General features: G+C 46.8%; 1 protein-coding gene across 1 annotated transcript in view; it reads right to left on the reverse strand.

Annotated features, from left to right (window-relative positions):
• The window catches only part of BCAS2 (BCAS2 pre-mRNA processing factor), an 82,387-nt gene extending 61,505 nt beyond the window's left edge, over positions 1–20,882 (reverse strand). Inside the window, exon 1 of the mRNA XM_069633395.1 lies at positions 20,728–20,882. Within this exon, the coding sequence (XP_069489496.1) occupies positions 20,728–20,820 (93 nt within the window). The 5' untranslated portion in view covers positions 20,821–20,882. The remainder of the gene's footprint in view (positions 1–20,727) is intronic.
• Positions 20,883–21,196: the final 314 nt, after the last annotated feature.

Below are 21,196 nucleotides of genomic sequence, written 5' to 3' on the forward strand. Positions count from 1 at the left end.
ATCTCACCAAACAAGTAAACATGACTGCATCAGCCACTGCCTACACTGGTAAGCTGATCAGAGCTTGCAGACCCCTACTGTCCACCAACAACTGCCTTCTACTGGCCAGAGCACTTATGCAGTCCAAACTGGACGATTGCAATGGCCTCTACTTAGGTGCCAACAAATCTATAATCAATAAACTGCAAGTTCTGCAAAATAATGCACTTAAGAGTGGCATTAAACATTCCTAGAAGAGAGCATATCTCCACCAGCAGAACGCTATGCAAATGGCTCTCTATACAAAACAAAATGGATCTAAAAACCCTCTGCCTCACATACAAAGCTCTGAACCCCCCAGCCCCGCCATATATCATGGACAAATGTACGATGAAATCTGCCAGAATTACTGGATCCACCAACACATCCCGTTTGGTGGTGCCCAGAAACTGCCTAAAAAGAGCTGGCGGAACGAACTTTCCGGTTCTAGCCTCCCAATTGTGGAACACACTTCCACAGGACATCAAAATTAGCCCAACTTTTCAAATATTCAGAAGCCACGTCATCACCTGGTTACAGAACAAAAACGAACTCGACCTCACCCCACATTCACCTTCTTAAATATATATCTTTGTTTTTCTATACCCCCCACCTACCAGACTTTCCCAGCCACTCCAGGGTTTTATCTGCAATGTGTATGTATACATTGCATAAACTGTATAACTTACTCTCCCTGCCATTCTAATGTTTCATCTGTAATGTGTATGTATAAATTGTATAAACTGCATAAACTGTATAACTGCATCATGTAACCATTACCTTAACCCATGCGCCCAGATACCCCTGGGTCAGGCGCACTCTATAAATAAAATCAACAAACAAACAAAAGCACCCAATCAGGGTAAACGGATTCCTTGACAGAACTTCCTTCTGATGATCTACAAACGGGGAATCCCTAGAGTGTATGAGTAGGGCACCAAAGGATGACAAACTCTCCAATGGTACCATAACTCCAAAGAAATAAGGCCCAGTTCAAACCGCAAGGAGGCCATTGGGACACACATTAGTAGCCCCAAAGTCTTCTGCCAGATAAGTCATTCAATAGTACTCCAATTCATATGTCTGGAGACAAATCTCCTGCCCCCTGTGCATTCCGAATTGTGTGCAACAGGGCTGTGTGCATCTCTCTCCTCTCACCCTCTTCTCCTCCACCTACCTCTTTCGCACCCCCTATGGTGCTCTCTGCCTCTCCCATCTTCTCCAACTGCTACTCTATCTCTTACCCTACCCCTCTCACTAAGTCTGGAAGGAGGAAGTTCAAGAGGGACATCCTTGTCTCCAACACAGGCCTCCCTTTCGCCGATACCTACACCAGTGCTTCTCCAGTCAGACTCTCACCGACATCCTCCTCGTCGTCGTCCCCTCTCCAGACCTATGGACCCTTCATATGGTCTCTGTTCCCTCTCCTTTCTCCTCCTCTCCCATTAATGGTGGCACTAGGTGCGAGGTCCCGTTGGGCCCCTTCCACTCCTCCAAGACCATTATTAATGTCCATCTGAACTGCACCGTTTTGGTTCAGGGCCCTCAGCCCAATCGTCTTTTTGATAGGCATTTTCTGCATATTATAAACATTGTCCCTTCTCCTGCTACTCCTTCCGTCACCTCTGTGGCACATCTTCCTCCTCTGCCAACCCTCGGGCCCCTCTACCACCCCTGCAGGGTGTACCTCAAGCCTGTAACCCTCCACGGAAGCCTTTCAAATGTGGCAACATGCTCCACGTCGCTACTCTTAACTCTCGTTCTGCTGTCAAACACCCTTTGACATCGGTCACCTCCTCGAAGAACTCTACCTAGATCTCAGTTGTGTCACAGGTTTTGACACTCTCCTCCCTGTGGGTTACAAACTCCTCTCCGAACCAACCAACCTGGAGTAGCCCTGACCTTTCCGGAGTGGGTGTCGGCCTCGGTCATCCCTATGCAGCAAGAGGGAGAGAGAGAGAGATGGGCGGACCTCTCCTTGCCTCTACTTCACAACTTCTCCTTGGAGATCTCAACATCCACTTGGATGCTTCAAATCCCTCCTCTGGGCTTTTCCGCAACCTCTGCAACACTCACCTCTCTTTCCATTCTGCTTTCTGGCATAGACACTCTGCCAGACATACTTTGGATGTTCTCATCACCTCAGACATCCCCCCTCTAGCCCTCTCACCACTCCTCTCTTGGACTGACCGCTTTCTCCTCTCATCTGAAACTCTCCAACCCCCCAGGCAAACCCCCCCTCCCCTGCCCTGCCACCTACCTTCTCAGCCATTCAGCCCATGAAGTGTGTGTCAATGGATGCCTTTGCTTCTACTTTCTCTGCTCCTCATACTCCTGTGGCTGACTCACACAGCCCTTTCCAATATGCAGCTTTCTATTTCCAACAACCTGGACATCCTTGCCCCAGTCATGAGAATCTGCCCGAAGCCTACCTCCAAGTGCAACTCTTGGTACAATTCCAATCTCACTTCCCAAAGCGCAAGTGCAGGGTGGTTGAGTGGTAGTGGAGCGCTTCAGGCACATCCTCTGACAAACTGGCCCGCCACCTGCTCCTAAGGCAATAAAGACGCTCTATCTGGTCCAAGAAGACAGTACACATTCAAGCCCGCGTATCTGCGGCTTCCAACAACAAGGCTGAACTCTTTATAATCTCCAAGGAACTGGCCAATCCTGTTGCAGTCTCTACCTCTCCGGTTCCCTCCCAGGCCCTTGTACAGCTATGGCCTTTCCACTGCTCAGCTAAAACGCAGGAAATCCTGTCCTCCCTCTCTTGTGCCCCCCCCCCCTCCTTTGGCCATCTCTTTCTCTCCTCCTCCTTTCTCCTGTTTCTCTCTGACAACACCTGGCAAGGTTTCTAGACAAGTAAGATCTATGAAAGTGTCGTCCAAACAGGTGCTCCACTGCTGCTTCAGAACAATCAAGGACCATATTGACACCCTCTCTCCAGCCTTGGCGATTTCTGTGATCACTCTTTCGCCACTGGAACTTTCCCTCTACCCTTAGGCACTCCCTTGTGCACTCCCTCCTCAAAAAGCCATCTTCCAATCCTAACTGCCCGGCAAACTATCGCCCAATCTCCATCACCCCTTTCCTGGGCAAACTCTTGGAAAAGCTGGCCATCTCCCAGCTTACTCTCCACACTGAATCTGTTGGTTGTCTCCATGACCCATCAGTCTTGCTTCAGAGCTGTCATAGGCACCGAAACTGCTCTTGTGGTGAAGATTTGCTCTCTAACCTCAATTCCAGCATTCCTTCGGTCCTTATCCTCCTTAATCTTTCCTCCGCTTTTGACACAGTCAACCACACCATCCTGATCAATCGACTGTGAGAACCTGCCAATCACAGATCAGGCCCTGGAGTGGCTAACCACCTTCCTCTTGGACCGCCCCTTCCAGGTCCAAATTGGTCTATTTCTTTCCGCCACCTCGCTCTCTACCTGTGCCATTCCCCAGGGCTCTATCCTCTCACCCTGGTTTTTCAACCTCTACTTGGCCCTCCCTCATCTCTACTCTAACTTTGTGTTATGCAGATGACACTCTGGTTTCCTTCAGGCTCCCCCCCCAGCATCCTCTCTCACTCATTCCCGACGGTGTATCCGCGATTCATGATTGGTGCGCCTCCAACGATTGCAGCCTTAATGCCAGTAAGATGGAGATTTTTCTCATTGGGACCCCTACCTTCCCCTCTCTCTGGCCGCCTGCCTTGGGCCCTCTTCCTTTGTCTTCCTGCGAGGCAAAAACCCTGGTGTCATCTTCAACTCACTCTCTTTCTTTCCTCACATCTCGGATGTTGCCAAGAAATCCCACTACCAGCTGCACCTCCTCAATGGAACTCTTCCCTTTCTCACTTTCCCCCAGAAGCTCACTGTCTCCAGAGCCCGAGTTCGCTCTAGGCTGGACTACAGCCTCTTTCTCAATCTGCCTCCCTCTACTCTGTGCCCTCTGCAACTAATCCAGAACAGAACTGCAAGGCTTATCCTTGGCCTCAAGCCCAGGGACCATATCTCTCCAGGCCTGAAATCCTTCCAGTGGCTGAAAGCATCAGGTTCAAGACCCTTTGCACAAGTCTTTCTGTGGCCAGGGTCAGCACTACATCCAGCACGCTCTTCCAAAAAACCTTCATTCGGGGGGGTAGATCTCGATCCTCTGCAGATGCCTCCCTCTAGAATGGCCTCCCAGACCCTCTCAAACTTGAGCTGATCACCTGAAGTTCCGGAAGCTCAAAAGGTTCCTCTTCTCTGCCTTCTCCCTCACCCTCCCCTGCTGACCCACCTGTCTGCTGTACCGACTGGTTGCTTGGCTACTCAGATTCTCAATGGGTACCAGGCTCTTTCTTGATCAGTCACCCTTGCACTGCCTCTGGGCCTACCATGCACTTAGGGGCTGTAACTATAACCCTACAGTCCCTTGTTCTCCTTGCACTACCCAGTACCGCACTACCCTGGATACACATACAGAGCATTGTTGCCCTGTTTTCCTCACTCCTCTCCCTTGCACTCCCCGCACCCCTCCCTTTCCCCTTGCACTTCCCGTTCTCGCACGATCTGAATGACAAGGCCTAGTAAGATCCTTTGTCTTGTCCTCCCTCTGTCTTCCCTCCCTTGTCTTGTTGCGCCTAGAAACACTGGTGTACAGGCGTGTTATAAATGACTTAATCATATATCAGGGACGGCACAACTTTTAGCTTATAATAGCATAGAAACAGCCTGATCGTGAACAGACAGTGCCTTGCGTACAACCATTTTAATTGTGAGGCACCCAATATGGCCTACATCAAAATGTCTCGGATTAGCTCTACAAATCATGCGTAGATATTGGATTTCTGAGGATGGAGCACACAGCAAGACCATCTACAGTCCATGTGAATTTAAAGGGCTTATTTGGATGAGAGGAAAACCGAAGTATAACAGTCTTGCTGCTGTTAATCACCAGTTCGTTCTCCTGTGCGTATGACCCCCATGACATTTATTAACCTTTGCAGACCTACCTATGTACGATCTGCAAGAATACCGTCGCCCGCATAGGACATGTAGGTCACCCTCAGGTCCCCCAGTTATATCGGGATAAAGTCTGCGGCTTCCAGGTAGGCAGGTAAAGGTTAAACAGGCAAGGTGCCAGGACACAACCTTGGTGCGAACCTCCGAGTCATCCGTTAACTGTCCCTGTCTATTCAACCTTCTCTGGGCTGAAGAATGTGTGGATGCGCATCAAAATGGGAAAAAGATGTTCCGGAATGTGCCATCCACGCAATTTAGCCCACAGCCGGTCTCCGATTGATGGTTTTGAATGCTTGGGATAAATCAATTGCTGCTATATAAATTGGGGCCTCTCCAGGAGTCTTAGCCATTTCTTGCATACACTTAGCCTCGAAACCATTCATGTTGGTGCCCTCCCCTCGACGAACTCCCACCTGTATATTACCGGCAGATGACATCCATTTCTCCATTTCAACCAAAAATAGATATGCAAATATCTTACTCTCTGGGTCAAGCAGAGCGACGGGACGATAGTTTGTGGGTGCAGATCTAAACACTCATTTGTAAATTGGGATCATCGACATCTGCCAAGAAGTCGGTATTATAGTCTTGCCTCCATTATGTTTTGAAACAATAAATGCAAGATAGAGGCCCAAAGTGGTGGGTCGATCATTAATGAGTCAGTTCCTTAACCCGTTAGGGAACACGCACTAAAATTAGAGGCTGCCCTAATACAAGATTCGATATACTCACAGACCATGCCATGCACAATTTGAGACAGATAGAAACGGGAGCGTCAGAAGGCCTGTATAACTGGGCAATATGGGTTGCCAAATCCCTTTCACTCACTGTGTTAGTTTGCAGATCGTCCTGGGAATTTGCGTTTGAATTTAATATTGCCCAAAAATGTCTTACATTTTTTGACAATACAATCTGCAACATTTTATCGCCTTTAACTAAGCCACTTTTTGTAATCAGCTTTACACTTCTTTAATGCCATAACATAGTACAATTAATTTGCAAAACTACTGCACTTTAACCCTCCAAGTTCAGCCCTTAATATTATTTGTATAGCCTGGATGAGGGTGTCAAACGCCTCTGAACCACAATTGATTTTTATTAGCATTTTATGCATCGCTTCCAAACTAAGTGGGCTTTGATGGTACGTCCCTTTCGATGCTGCGTCCTTTTCGATGCTGCCATTTGCTATCCTAAAGGTCCCTTCCATGTGTGAAAAATGTTACACAATTTTTCCTACCCATTTTAGAACTCGCCATTGTGCCAGTATTGTGCAAACGGGCCACACCATAGTCAGAATTTAAATGTCCCGCCAATATCAGGTGCATTTGTGGTTCAGTAACTCTGATCTGATCACAAATATCAGCAATGTGCACAAGAAATGTGCCCAGGTTCGAACAAGCAGAATTTCAATAGAGATTCATCAAACCCAAAGTGGTTTTCCCTAGATCTGGCCCATGGGTAACCTTCAACACCAGTATCTCATAACTTGAATTGGACACTTCCTCCATTTCTTTACAAATTCCATTGTTTATGAAGATAGCCAAGCCACTCAATGGACGACCTACTGTACTGGGAGTTGCCAACTACTGCGTTATAATGTATCCATCAATATGTATAGGTTTAACCAGCCATGTTCCCTGTAGGTAAATTACATGGTTGTCACAAACAGAGTTAATCACCCCCCCCTCCCCCATTTATAGAACGGTTGAGTCCCCTAGTGTTCTAGACCAGAACACTTAGTCTCAGTTATCGGATTCGGACTAAAGGCCCGTCTCCCTGTCACCCAGTTTTTTTTAAAGATCGGGCGAGTATGGCAGGCAACCAGCACCAATCCATCACACGCTCCGGAGCTTTTAAAAACGGAACTGGACGAGAAATGACGTTGGTTGATACTACACATAATCTTCAGTGGTTTCTGTTTCAAAGGATTCATTATATCCACTTTAATTGCTGGATCCTGGTAGATGAACTTTCCGAACGTAGAAGCAGGCCATAGCCCATCTGTTTTCATGAGGCTGATTCAGCCAAAAACATTTTCGCCACAATTTTGTATCATCTCATCAATTGAACCAGATCTGTACAGTCTCATGAAGTAAATACACACCATGTCCTTTGTGCTCATCAAACAAAGAAATGTCATTAAGTAGCTGGAGGACTATTTGTCCGTTTAAAATAACTGGAGTCTCATTCTCCAATAGTAATTCCAAGCAGAACCTACCAGAAGATGATTGATTATTAAGCATGTTCTCCACTTTTCCCACTTTAGAGGGAACAAATTATGGATTCAAACATGAGGACTTGGAGGGGCCTTTGCAATAGTGAGTATATGTTTCGTAGGACAAACGTTCAGGGCCAAATGGTCAGAAGTCAAATTGGTCTGACTTGGGAAAGACCTAGTACTTGCCAGTTCACCCAAATGAAACATTGAAACCCCCAAGTGGTTTGGTGTAATGTATTTTGAGGTTAGAAAATGGTTGTTCCCTTGCAAGGGTGGTTAGACGAGTTACCAGTAGATAATGTATTGCAATGGGCATTTACAAACTTACTGGACGCGACCTGTTAAACCGGGCCCTTGTGTGACTCCATGGACTGACCCCCGGTTCAGCTGAAGGACGAGCACCCCAAGACCTTGTACGTAACTGGGACTTACCAACCGCACTACTGAAAGAAATTACTGACAGTACTCTACTTTGTGTTATGTGCATCTCAACTGAATTCAATACTTGGGAGGATCAATTGATCAGCTTATTCTGTCTGTGTAGCACAAGTAATGTGAATACATTCATGAGAAGGCTCCACCACCGGTTCAACATAGGTGCTCAATGAAGTCATGTTACTTTGGGCGTCTGCATGGGCGGGCCACAGGTTCCAAAACAATGGCGTTAGATTAAGATTCTCAGTGTCGGCTACAGCAAAGTCGCCTACTGATGGCAATCCCACGCCAAGACATTTTTCAGAAACATTTCCAAGGTAGGGACAGGGGGGGGAGGCTGTGCAAGCAGTTTTCCGCCAGTCTCACGGAATTGACGTTGCCAATTCTTGACACTTGTTTAGCTTGGTCTTGTGTTGAATTGCGGACGCCGGAAAGTATTGTCACATTTTTCTTTACCCCGGCCCCTGTATAGCCACAGTAGCTTTCTTCCCAGGTTTCGATTTTTGTGTGGCTTTTTTAAACATGCGTTTGCTGCAACATCCTCCTCGATTTCACCTACTACTGGATTTAAAGACAAATTATTTGTCGTCACGTGGGCTTTTATTAATGTGTTGACTCAATACTTAATTGACGTTGGTAGTTTGTACTTCCCAAAGCTATGAAGGGCAAAGTGCATGTGCGCTGCATTGATTTAAGGGTCTCGATTTTGAGGGGAAGACAATGATGTTAGCACCATCCAGTCTCAGCTTAATGTCGCCAAGCTGTTGTGTGTGCACCATCAACTCATTTCTTATGTTGTCAGAGGTCGACCAATACAGAGAGAACTGTATTTAAGGCTGTGACTTGGGGGGGGGCGGCTGTTAATTTCATATTATGCTCCAATGTGTGGCGAGTTAGATGCAGATTTTGAGTATGTGAACTCGCCATAGTCCCGAAGTAATTCCCGGGGCCGGCAGAGGCAAACCCCCAATGCTTCACCAGAAACAATGTTTGGTCAGAAATTAAAAGCAGTTGTCCTTTAAAACAAAAGCTTTCCCGGCTGAAGGAGAATCACCCACTGCCTCCGAGAACCGCAGGCTTTTACCCACATTTATAGTACGTTCACTCAAGCGAGCAGCTTCTGCCAACACTGTCATCGCCTATGATGTTTGACACGTCTAGGTGAGTCGTCATGAATTTCAGATTTCAATCATGCCCAAGTATTCTTTTAGCAGCCAGCAGACGAGCCTCTGTGCTCATTAATCTGTCTGGAAACTCGTCATTCATAGTTCTCTGGGCAAAGTCGGCCAATGTACCATTTGGGCATTTTTCCATTTGGGGTTTCCAAGCTGATTTCCCCAGGTTTCTACAGTAAATGTGTATCATGAGAAAGGGGATTACAATCAAGGTCTATGGGACTTAAATCAGCAAAGATAACGATGTAGGGATGCAATTCTGCAGTAGCTCCAAGTTGTGAACTTCACATTTCGAATATTCATTGAGGGCGTTGCCAGCCTTATTTGCAAGCACAAGACATTCGTTTCAGGGGGTGAATGCGTTCACAGCTCTCTGTGTCCAGCATTAGCAGAGACACATTGTTGGGATCCAGCAAAGCAACAGCTCTGGGACATGTGAACTTCGCATTTGGTGTATAACAAGGCATACATTCGTTTTCCAAAATTGAGTTTCCCATTAACATTTTCTTAAGTAGCAAACAACCCCATTTGATTAGCAATGTTGTATTAATATTTTGAATGTCACAGATGTTATTTGTACCCAAGACACAAAATAAGCAACAATACAGCAGTTTTGTGTACCGATGAAGTAAGACACTAGTGAAATGGGTCAGCAATTGCAAATTCTTTAAAATAACACTAGACCTGCACATCGAGTATCTTAGTTTACCTACTTGACCCAAGAGAAATGCACTCGACCAATGGCAACAGAGGGCAACTAATTTAAATGCGCTTTCTGTAAAATGGTGCATGTCACCACAAACCTTTATGTTTGGGGCACTGCTGCCACACAGAGGTCAGCAATGCACAGTGAAACCTTTATTAGGCATTTACTGCAAAGTAAATGTTAAATTAACGTTGTAAACATCCTCTGCAAATGGTGCTCACACTTCATAAAATCTACTAAACCATGCAAGTGGGCGAAAAGGCTTTACAAGCCCTGGAGAGTGGCTGTAAAATGTAAAAGGTTAGCTGCATGAATGGACACAAATAGAGGATACTAAAAAGCTCTGAAAACAGCTTGGCAAGCTCTCCCCCATAGGTGCAGAAATATAACGCAATCATAATCTTACAGCAAACGAGCTCTGTAGGCCAACTACAGTGGCGTAAATCTGCGAATGTACAGACTGGATGGGACTTTTGATCACTACTTTGTTTAAACATTAGCTTGGTGTATTCATAATGTAAGGAAAGAAAGTAAGACACTACATATCGTGAATAGCGTTTCAGGCAGAGAACTGGGCACACTTTGTGGAATATTGTAGTTTGCAGCTATCAGACATATCACTGAGTATGGGATTTGCTCATGGGTGGAACACAAGTTGCAAGATGCATGCAACCAGCAAGTTACAGAACTAGGTTTGCCATCAAATATATTTAGCCATGTGATAATGTACATTTTCAAAAGTGTTCACTTGTCAGTATGATGCATCTCCCCGAACAAAATGAAATATAGTTGACACTGAGATTTAGTTACACTAACCTACAATTTACTGCAAAGCATGGATACAAAGCAGTCTTTTACAGTAGCAATACTATAATTATGTTTGGGAATGGAATTGCAAGACAATCTTTTTAAAGAAAGTATAAAAGCTGACACATACAGGTCTTTGCCAGACAGACATATTATAGTTAACTTAATTGGGACCCCTGCTCCTGCTTTCCCACTACACTCTGGCCGGCCTCCTTTGGCCCTGCACACTCACCCACTCGTGGGGCAAAAAATCTAGGGGTCTTCGTCTCCACTCACTCCTTCTCTCACACCTCGGACATCTCTAAAAAATCCTACTACCAGCTGCACCTTCTCAGAGGTATTCTACCTTTTCTCACTTTAACGCCAGAGGATTACTGTCTCCAGCGCCCCGGTTCTTTCTAGACTGCACTACTCAGTCTCTTTTTCAATCTTCCTACTTCTACTCTCTGACCTCTCCAACTCATCCAGAACAGATCAGGTAGACTTATCCTTGGCCTCAAGCCCAGGGACTGCATCTCTTGAGCACTGGAATCCCTCCACTGGCTCCCAGTGGCTGCAAGGATCAAGATTAAGACCCTCTGCATAGTCCACAAGGCTTTCTGGGGCCGGGTCCCGCACCATCTACAACTCTCTCTCCCTAAATACTCTCCTTCTAGAGCCCTCGCTCGCCCTCTTCCAACTCTCTGCGGGTGAGCCGATGTTCAAAACAGATTTGGGGGTAAATCTTTATCCTCTGGAACAACCTCCCTTCCTAATTTCGGAAACTCCTCAAGACCTTCCTCTTCTCTTCGTTTCTCTCGTTAACCCCCTCTGTATTCTTGCCCACTTACCTCCTCCCTCTCCCCCCCCCCCAACTCTTCTCCATTTCCACTCACTAGTCGCCTGCTGCACCTCCAGAGCCACAGAGGTCTCAGGCTCCACCGGCAGTCCTTTCACTTGCCCCCAGACATCTGCACTCTGCTCACCATTTCTGCACTTCTGGAATTCCTTCCATGAGAATGGTAATCTCTCTGCACTTAACCCAGGGCCCTGTGGGACTGGGCACACGTGTTCCCTTCCCCCACCCTTTCACTTCCTGTCTGGCACTTACATTGCCTAGAATGTACTAAGCCTGGTTCCCCAGACCTAGTATGCTTGTGTTTTGTTTCTGTATGCCCTCTGCTTCTCCCCCATACCACCCAACTTTGTCACGCACTTGCGTTACTGTAGATTTCTTCGAATACCATTTTACCTAGAGATTTCACTGAATATATTTCACCAGAAATGGTACGTGAAATGGTGTATGTGTAATTCATAATAGGTGTGGTGTGGGGGGGGTGCAGTGGTCTCCCCCCGCATTATACAAAAAGAAGGGGTGGGGGGTGGGGGGGGGGAGTAGATTTCGTTTTTCGGTGAAATTCCCATTAGGTGAAACAGTTTTAATACATCCATGCACTTGCACTATCTGAAACGTTGAGGGCCCAGTATGGTAGATTAAAGATTGTATGTTCTTCTCCCTCTCCTCCCACCTTCTTGTCTTGCACTTGTACTAGAATTAAGGTTGTCAGGCCTAGTTTACTAGTCATTTCTGTTAGATCATTCGGAAACTTCAAGGCCTAAGAATGACCATTCCCTTCCCACCTTGAATTGATTTGAAGCACTTCACTTACGTATAAGCACTTTACAAATAAACAAATACAATTTTAAAAAGTACCATCCCGATTACTTCCGCTTTACAATTATTTGAAAAAGAAAACAAAAATCTTGCCTAGCACTCCTACACAGGCCTTGGCACTCAAGCATGGAGGAGAAGATTACTGCTGCACTCGCTCTACATTAGCCTCTTTAAACTTACAGTGAACAGAGAAAAGATGTTGCAGAACCCCAAAGGTAAGAGGTATGTAAGGTGAGCTGTGCTTTCATTGAACAGGGTAACTTAAATAGCAAGCTTTGCTACACATGTGCCAATTCAAATTGCTATGCAACACTGCTTATTGTGTGCCTTGTATAGTATACATGGAGAACATTGCTAGCCACCTTTGCAAGCAGGACACATGTTTCAGGGAGTGTGGACCCTCCAACTCTCAGGCTTCACATCGTTGACACAATTCATCCGGTAGAACTCGCAGAAGAGTAACGTTTTGTTTAAAAAACAAACACATTGAGTGTCAAGTGGATAAACTAAAGCAGGAGGGTAATTATCGAAAGAGTATCTGGCCCCACGCCATTGGTATACCCGATTATTTAAGTGGCAAAGTCCAAGGAGCCAAACTGCACGGATTTGGGTAAATAAGGGCCTACCATTTGACAATCAAGTAGTAACAGCATCCTACACCCACAATAGAATATATATGGCCAATTCACAAGGAGCAAAACTGTTAACTAACATGAATACCAGAAGATGGTCGTTGACCGACACCCAGCTCATCCTCAAGATTCCCAACTCTCCCTCCTCTCCCCGCCCAGAACTTGCATCATGCCTCACAGACATTGGCTGGCCTCTGGATGACAATCACCTGCTGTTCAACTCTGGACAAAACAAAATCCTAACCTGCGGCAAAACAGCTTTCTTTACCCTACTTAACCCATCCCCTGGCCGCAGTCATTAATACCCACGCCCTCTGCATTCCCCACAGTCAAACCTAGGATACGCGTTTAGCATACCTGACCCCCTTCTGTCAAATAAATGCAGTCTCCAGATCGTGCACTGTCAACCTCTGCATCCTCAAGCAGATCTTTCCTCAATCATGGCCATCATCCTCTCTCGCCTAGACTACTCCAACTCCCTCTACCTAGGTGCACCTACATACCAGCTAAGAAAGCTCCAACGGATTCAAAACTCTGCAGCAAGGCTACTCCTTGCACTCTCCAGCAGGAAAAATCTCCCCCGCACTCAGGACACTCCCCTGGCTTCCCATCACCCAACGGGCCTCTTTCAAAGCTATGTGCATTAAATAAACTCACTCGATACCACCCTACTAGAAGCCTCGGATTAGGCTCTGCACACCTCCTGGTAGTCCCTCCTTTCATGTTCACCAGATTAGGAGGTGCCTGTTTCTCTGTACTCGCACCCACTTTCTGGAACTCCCTTCCCCCTTGTGCTCCACCTCAGAGGATCACCTGGCATTCAGGAAAGACCTCAAAATATGGCTGCTTCCCCCACCACAGCCCCCTCCGCTCCCCCCACACCCCAAGACTTCCTGATCCTCCTAGCACCAACACTCTGCCTCTTGCACTACGTTTCATCCTGCAGTCCATCCCCTCACACATTCCCACCTGCCCATCTGTCAGCTACTAGCCTCTTCTTCCCTTTCAACTGATTTGCTCTGCCTTCCAACCTTCCTTGTGGGATGCCAAGCAGGTACAGAGGACTTATGTAGTCACTCCAGCAGCACATACCCAAAAAAAAGAATCCAGACAGTGGGCCAGGTACTGCACTTATACAGGCTTTGCAGGATTAAATGTGGCAGGGGCAATGCATCGCACTTAAATAGGCACCTGGGAAATTCATCCTGATCACCCCGTAGGACGACAACCAGGCACCTCGGACCCCTCGCTCATGGCTGGCACTGCAGGCAGCTCTAAAACACAGACACAGGAGGGTGGGCCAGGCCGCTGCATGTAATCATGAAATTAGGTCCTTGTTTCCGCACAAGAAGGAACAAAGGATGGCAAAATCTCTCAGAGGGTAGGTATTATGCATTCATCAAGCACTTAGATCACCTGTGAAACATAGCATTGCTCCATGTGCGTAGATGGAACCCAGGAAATAGATATATAACATTCTCCTCGCAGCAAGGCCGCTATCAACATAAACATCTGAGATTAGTGGGTCATCAGCAGCAGGGGTGTTTTAACAAACCATCTAGCGCATGCTATCCAGCCTTCCTGATGTTTTTAACGTGAGCAATAAGATCTGTGGCGGTGACGAAGTGCAGTTTCTGAAAGTTTTTCGGTAATTAGAAGGAACTGACCCTAAAGAGGGTTTAAGTTTCACTTTCCAACCTTGGCTGGCTTCCTTTCCATTCCCAATTTAAATTTCACTTCCTTTGTATGGTCTTTAAATCTACATTGGCTGGCTTCCTTTCCATTCCCAATTTAAATTTCACTTCCTTTGTCTGGTCTTTAAATCTCTTCATGACCTTGCCCCTCCTAACCTCTCCTCTTCCCTCATTCTATACCCCCTCTCGCTCTGCAGATCTCTTCTTACTTTCCGCCCCCCACCACCTTGCGCCTCCTCTCGTTTCCGCTCCTTTCAGCTCCTTGCCCCCCCCCCCCCCGACATTGGAACTCCCTTCCTTTCACTATCTGCTCCACTTCCACCTATTCCTCCTTCCGTTCCTCCTTGAAAGCACTCCTCCACTCCCGACACCTTTTCTCTCTCCTTTCGGTACCCTCTTCGTCATCCCTCCATCTTCCTTGTCTCTCCATCCTCCCTCCTAACTCCCACCACTCCCTACGATGTCTCCCTTTTTTCCTCCCCTCCCCTCCCCTCCATTCTTCTTCCTCCTCAAATGCAAATTGTTCCACATGCTGTTTTTCTGGTTTGTCTCATATATAATGTTATTGCGTCTATGTTACATATTTAATGTTCCTGTGTTGTTAAACTGTAAAGCACATTGGATTAAAGCGCTATAAAAACAAAATACAAAAATACAAGTTTGCATTTATGCACGCCAAAATAGACTTATTCGGACAGGACTTCCAAGCGTGGAGTCTTTTGGCAGAAACAACAAAGTAGAGGGATGCCCACAGTCTACAGCCTCCCACAAAGCCACAGCTTTGGGGGGGAATGGTCACACACTATGGCCGATTCATCAAAAATCGGACCACGCTCTGCGATACTCTCTTAAATGTTACAAAAAAGGACAGCATGTAGAAATTGACTTCTCTTGAGGAGGAGCTTCAGGACAAAAAGGTGGCACTCTTGTCTGGGGCCAAGTCGTTATTCTTTGAAACGGCCTACAGAACTAAGATTATGTTAGACACACGCATGTTTGGTTTAGGTTCATTGCCGACATACCTTGAGCTACCTCCCCACTGCATACTCTAGTAGTACTCTGAAGGCAACTGAGCAATGTTATTCACAGAGAGAAAGGGATAGTCCTGACAGTTTTGTGGGCGAGTCGCAATTATCAAGTGACTGTGTACATATATGGTCAGACAGTAGTAGTTGTGAAAGACCAAGACCCTCAGCCGAATCATGACCGACTCTGCTCTTCATTCTCCAGCTAGAATTGAGAGAGTAGTTCAGTTCAAGAGTACGACTTAACTTATTTCACCTCACCTGGGTGTAGACCAACTCGCTACCTATCGTGCCACTTGGATGGTAAGTTTGAGGGACAGACTGTCGAAGATTCCATGTCAAAAGACCACATAGCAGTGATCAGGGAAGCAGCTGATCCAGTATCCACCAGGCCAGAGAAGGTAGTGAAGGCTGCCAAATGGGAGCAGAGCTTAAAGCTCTGCTTTCAGGTCACTGCAAAGAACTATTACAATCACAGACCAACTGTCACCTGCAGCCAAATACACTTGACAAAGCCTGTAGAGTGTGTCAGGATCTGACCTGGGCCTTTGAAAGTCGCCTAGATTCCAGAATAGCAGTACCCTCCAGTTTAATTAAGGTTTTGCACCTTGCATATAAAAGGCCACCAGGGTCTGGTGATACATTTCCTAGTGGTTGTGGAAAAGTGGTCCAGGTATCCAAAGGTGGAATTTGTGCATTCCACAGCAACCAGCAAATTTACTAGTTCCGGTAAAGCAAAAGAGGCACAAACAATGGACGCCAATGTCAAGAATGCGAGTTACAAGACTTCACAAAGACACTAAAGATTACAAATGGCATGGCCATGCGCCAACAGGGATGGGGAACGGTTGATGTGCATCTTGAACAAGACTTTACAGACTAGCCGCAGTCAAGGACAGAAGATGGAAAGGACACCATCAACACCCACAAAAGTACTGCAACACTCTCAAACTTCGACAGAGCGAGGTCGTTTGATCAGCTCAATGTTGCCGCACCATCCATTCAGAAAGGTTTAATGACAAATGTGAGTCAAACAGATGGCAGCCAATGCTGGAGCAAGTAAGATGCCACGCTGCTCCTTCCTCCATAACATACGGAGACAAAGTCCTGATAAAAAATGTAAAAAAGATATGTAACACACAAGCCGAGTCAGTATTGCAAGTTGGAACCCTGGACAGTTTAGTTGGAGAAGGGATCAACGATCACGATACAAAAAGGGACTTAAAATTGCAACCAGAAAACTTACTGTCTTTAAGAAGACTATGGAAGAAGGATGCTATGTGGAAGATCTCCTAGAAGATCTGAATGCTGGAGGAAGAAGGACAACGCAGAAACGTGTGCACCACTGATAACACCAGAGCAGGGAGCATGCAGGTCCCGAATGTCCAGAGGGACAACAAATCGTCATCTCCAGGAACCTACAGAAGGCAAATATTAACCTTCCAGCCACCACCGCCTTTGTTTTGGGGAAGTCACCCCGAGCGGGATGGATTTGACGGTCGACCAAACACGGTGTAGTGTTGAGAAATGTAGTCTGGGACTAAGGAGGTCGAGGCGAGGAAGCAGGGAGGGAAGTGATGTGACAGCAGGAAAGGGCAGACCATGTAAGGAGGGACAGGAATAAAGACAGATCCAAACTCTGCATCAGTCTTTCTTTCCGGCAAAGCGTTATGCGCGCCCTGATCTCAGAGGCCCCGGTGAGTGCAGGCTATAGTCAATGTTACAATAGCGATGAGGGACGGCCCTGCGTGTGCGGCAATGATTCAGTGCAGAAATCCTGCATGGCAGGAATGGCTGGCAGCCGACAGAGTCGGTGAGAGGAGCCCTGGAGGCAGCGCATGGCCGGGTGGGGGGGGGGTAACGGAACCCCCAAGGCTGCAGTGGTGAGTGCTGTGAAATCGTTGGAGACCCAGGGGAGAGGCCCACTAATTAGCGGTGCTCGTGCCTTATACAAGCGGCCGCTACACAGCAGTTGCTGTGTATAAGGAGGACACAATAGAGGGCTGGTAGTCGTGGTGGTGAGAACTGGACGGACAGGAGCCCGGGGAGGGCCCTGGAGCGATGCTCGTGCCTAATCCAGGTGGCCGCCACATGTGGCATAGCAGAAACATCCTGCTCATCAAGGGATCCATGAGCAGGAGGCTTTCCTAGACAGCAAGAAAACACCATTTAAAACAGGCCACACAGGGAGGGAGACCAGGAAGCACCACATCAGATCAACCACAGTCAGAATACAGCATGTCAGACCAGGACATCCCAGCTACAGTCCCAGTGACTCCACAGCCACAGGGCCAACAAAGGGTGTCAGAGTCCATACCATGGAGATGGCAAAGACTCAGATGCAACGGGACCGGAGGAAGCAGGGCAGGATGACCAGAGTGGAAGGCTGGAAGGAGGGGGGGGGGGGAACATTCATCCACAAAGGGCGAGAACCAGACCTTGCAGAGTCATCGAAGAAATGGGGTAAAGTTTTGTCATCAGTGTTTAAATTGTGGGGGCGGGGGGTTGGTATTGGCGGGAAATATAGTCTGGGACTAAGGAGGGCGCAACGAGGGAGTGGGGAGGGACGTGACGCGAGAGCAGGAAGGGGCAGGCCATGTAAGGAGGGACAGGAATAAAGACGTAGAGATCCAAGCTCTGTCTCCGTTTCCCACGCAGCGTTGCATGCGCCCTGGCTGCCTGATCCCAGAGGCACCAGTGAGTGCCGGCCATGGCCAAAGTTGCACATGGATGGTGGGCCTAGAGACCCAAGCTACACAGCACCGATGACACCCAATGAGGGCGAAACAGGCCTGTGGTTGCTTTCTGTCTCGTGCAGAAGGGATGTGACCAAGCAGTTGGGACTGCACTGCCCCTAATGGGGTGGAATCAAGCCCAACTGCCAAATGGTTTGTCCCCTTCCTTTAATGGCTTGGCAGGCGAAGAATGATGGTCTGGAGGGTTGCTCGAAGTGATGCCATTGGTTAAGATTAATTCCAAAGCTTACAGCCATCACCGCCTTGGTTTTGTGGTAAATTATATACAATCAGTGACCACTATGAAGCTTCAAGATATCCAAGAAGGATCAGCATGTGCTGCCACGCAGCTGAACAGTACTTTGGAATATATAAGTAGGAACAGTCACCTGCCATGTTTGACTCTTTTACCAGAGTTTATTCTTGTATCCAAAGCATTATGGTTTGGTTATTATCTAGTTGTGGAGAGGGGGGAAGTAAAGTTGGTAACATACGTTACTTGGGACTGCATCTGGCATTATCATTGCCCGTTTGATTTGAATAAAGAGGAATGGCATGCAGAAGGACGGCAAACATGCTCATCATCAATGCCACTTTCTTCTGTTGGGTGCACAGTACCTACCTTGAGACCTGCACCCCATTAGGCCCATACCTGCCTAACCTCTGGGTTTTTGCCAGAGTCGTGTTTTTTTTGTTGTTGCTTTTCTCCGCGTCTCCAGGGAAGACCCTGGAGTTTCTGGGTTTTGCCCCAGTTTGCTAGTCCCATTCAAACTTCCATCCGATTGCCTACAAAAGCCGCTGCCGGTAGCCAATCAGGTGGAGGTGTAGCCGAAACCCAGAAACGGCGCAAATTTCCCTTGTCCCAGCACTATATGAGCCTGTTGGTGGCGGGCTCAAAACTGTTTATTTTTGCCAACCCGACCCCGACGTCGCTCCGCCAGTGAATGCAGCAGATTCCGTACGAAGCCACGGACCAACTGCAGCAGAGAGCGAGCGCTTGCCCGCCACCTGGATCCAAAAAATCCCAGCCTGCCATCCTGCACTGGAGTCCAGTCTACTCAGCCTCGGCAGACCATCCGACCACGTCAACATCTCTGAACCAGCAACCCAGGATCCCCCAATTGATATAAACGGATTTCAATGTCACTGTGTAACGTTGTTAACTAAAACCTATTGCGACGAATATTTTTCATGGTTGGTGCCATTTGCAGCTTTGGTATTTAATTTACTGTGATGCGTTTTAAACTTGTACCTTTATTTTTGAAGGAAAATGGCCATGTACCATCGATTGATCTACTGTCCTGTTGCAAAGGACAGAGCATGCAGTTGTGTGGAAGCCTGTTTTTTCAGTGTTCCAAAGCTCCTAGCAAAAACAAAATGTTTTGAATATTCTAACTCCAAAAAAAGTTCCTACTCCATACTGAACACAGTATTCACGTTCCACATAATTTTCAAAATGTTTATTTTGCTTCAGCTTTCATTCTTTTTTGGCAGTTCGCCTCATATTTTAGTCACCCTTCAATGCAGAGGCAGTTTGTTGAATGGGTGAACAAAATCATGGCCATTTCCTCATAAAAAAATATTTCTAAGTGGGCAGTGTGCTTTTGCTTCATGTCCCCATTGCTACTGCTGTGCGTGGGACGCACTGAATAACTCATCTGGGAATAGTTTTCCTGAACTCACTTATTGAGAGGCTTTGGTGGGCACATTAACCCACTGAGCTATGATGTTGACATTATGTTAAAACGACAGCAATGCATACATAAGTGTGTTTGTGTTCGGCTCAAATGCTTGATATGTTTAGTGTGGTTGTGTAATCATGGCAGGACTATCTTTTTTAGTCGGATGGCCGTTGTCTTCCGCTTGGGTGATCGGTGCAGCTGCGTCGCAGCTGCGTCACAGTTGCCACTGGTCCTTGGCTGATGGTGGTTCTTCGGTTTGATGGGTGTTTTTCGTGGGTTGTGCAAGAATTCCAAACGTAGTGCCAAAATAAAATGTGTTTTGATATTGCATGTTGTAATTCACATTCCACTGTAATCTGCAAACGTGTTTCTAGTGGCAGCTCCAACAACTGAGTTTACCTTTTTGACATGTGGGTGGAGTCTCGTGTGGCTGTGGGCAGGGCATACATCTCAGGGTTTTTGATTTTGAAATGTAGGCAGGTATGATTAGGCCTTCCATATGAATGCATTAGTATAGCCAGTCAGCACAGTTTATTCTTCAGTTTTAACACACCTTGTACCTGTTTAAAACCTCATGGAGGGGACCCTGTGTGCCAACAGTGGCAGTCACCAGCACACAATGCGCAGTTTTTTTTTTTTATAAAATGACATCCCTTTAGTGAGCCCTTACTTTTAACTTTGAATTCTGGGACGTTGTTGGCACATACTTAAAATGGGGAGAAATAGAAACATGCAAGAAAGAAGCTCTCTCAATAGTCACACATGCCATCCTGTTCCTGAAACATCTGACTTCAATACCCGCCTGGAAAGAGATGCCATTCCAGTCAGATTATCAGTCTCGCAAGGAAAACTATCGTGGTATGATATAGTGAAGTCCTACAGCACAGTGACCTGCGAACTCAGCATTGCACTGCGACGAAATTGCCGACACAAAAAAAGTCGCCACTAACCGCCTCCCGGACGCCAGGAGCATCGTATCCCTGGTCAAAATAGGGCAGCGCATCAACCACAACATCACCAGCAACCAAGCTCGTCCCCGCCATCTTCCTGTTTTTAGTCTAGTTGACTGGTTACGGGCACGGTGAATGTAACAGAGAAAGGACACACGAGTTCGGGAGCTAGAGCGCTACACGGATGTTTTAGAAACAAAGAAAGGCCATCGACAAACCTCCCAGAGTAAGATGGCGATCTTCTATGCAGGCAAATGAGACTGCCATTTTAGATTGGGGATAATTTCTATTTGAAAGAAGACAGACTTTTCAGGCGTTTGCGACCTTTTCAAAATTCGCAGGCAGTAAAGCGCCGTTCTAATGATTTTGCAAATATAAATTATACTGATAACAATTTTTGAAATGAATGCCAAAAATGCACACGTATATTTCGAAGTTTTTTTGCTAATTGAAAAAGGCTCGGCTGCTG

The sequence above is a fragment of the Ambystoma mexicanum genome, chromosome 13 (genome assembly GCF_040938575.1).
Source record: "Ambystoma mexicanum isolate Mex_15411 chromosome 13, UKY_AmexF1_1, whole genome shotgun sequence".
NCBI lineage: Eukaryota > Metazoa > Chordata > Amphibia > Caudata > Ambystomatidae > Ambystoma > Ambystoma mexicanum.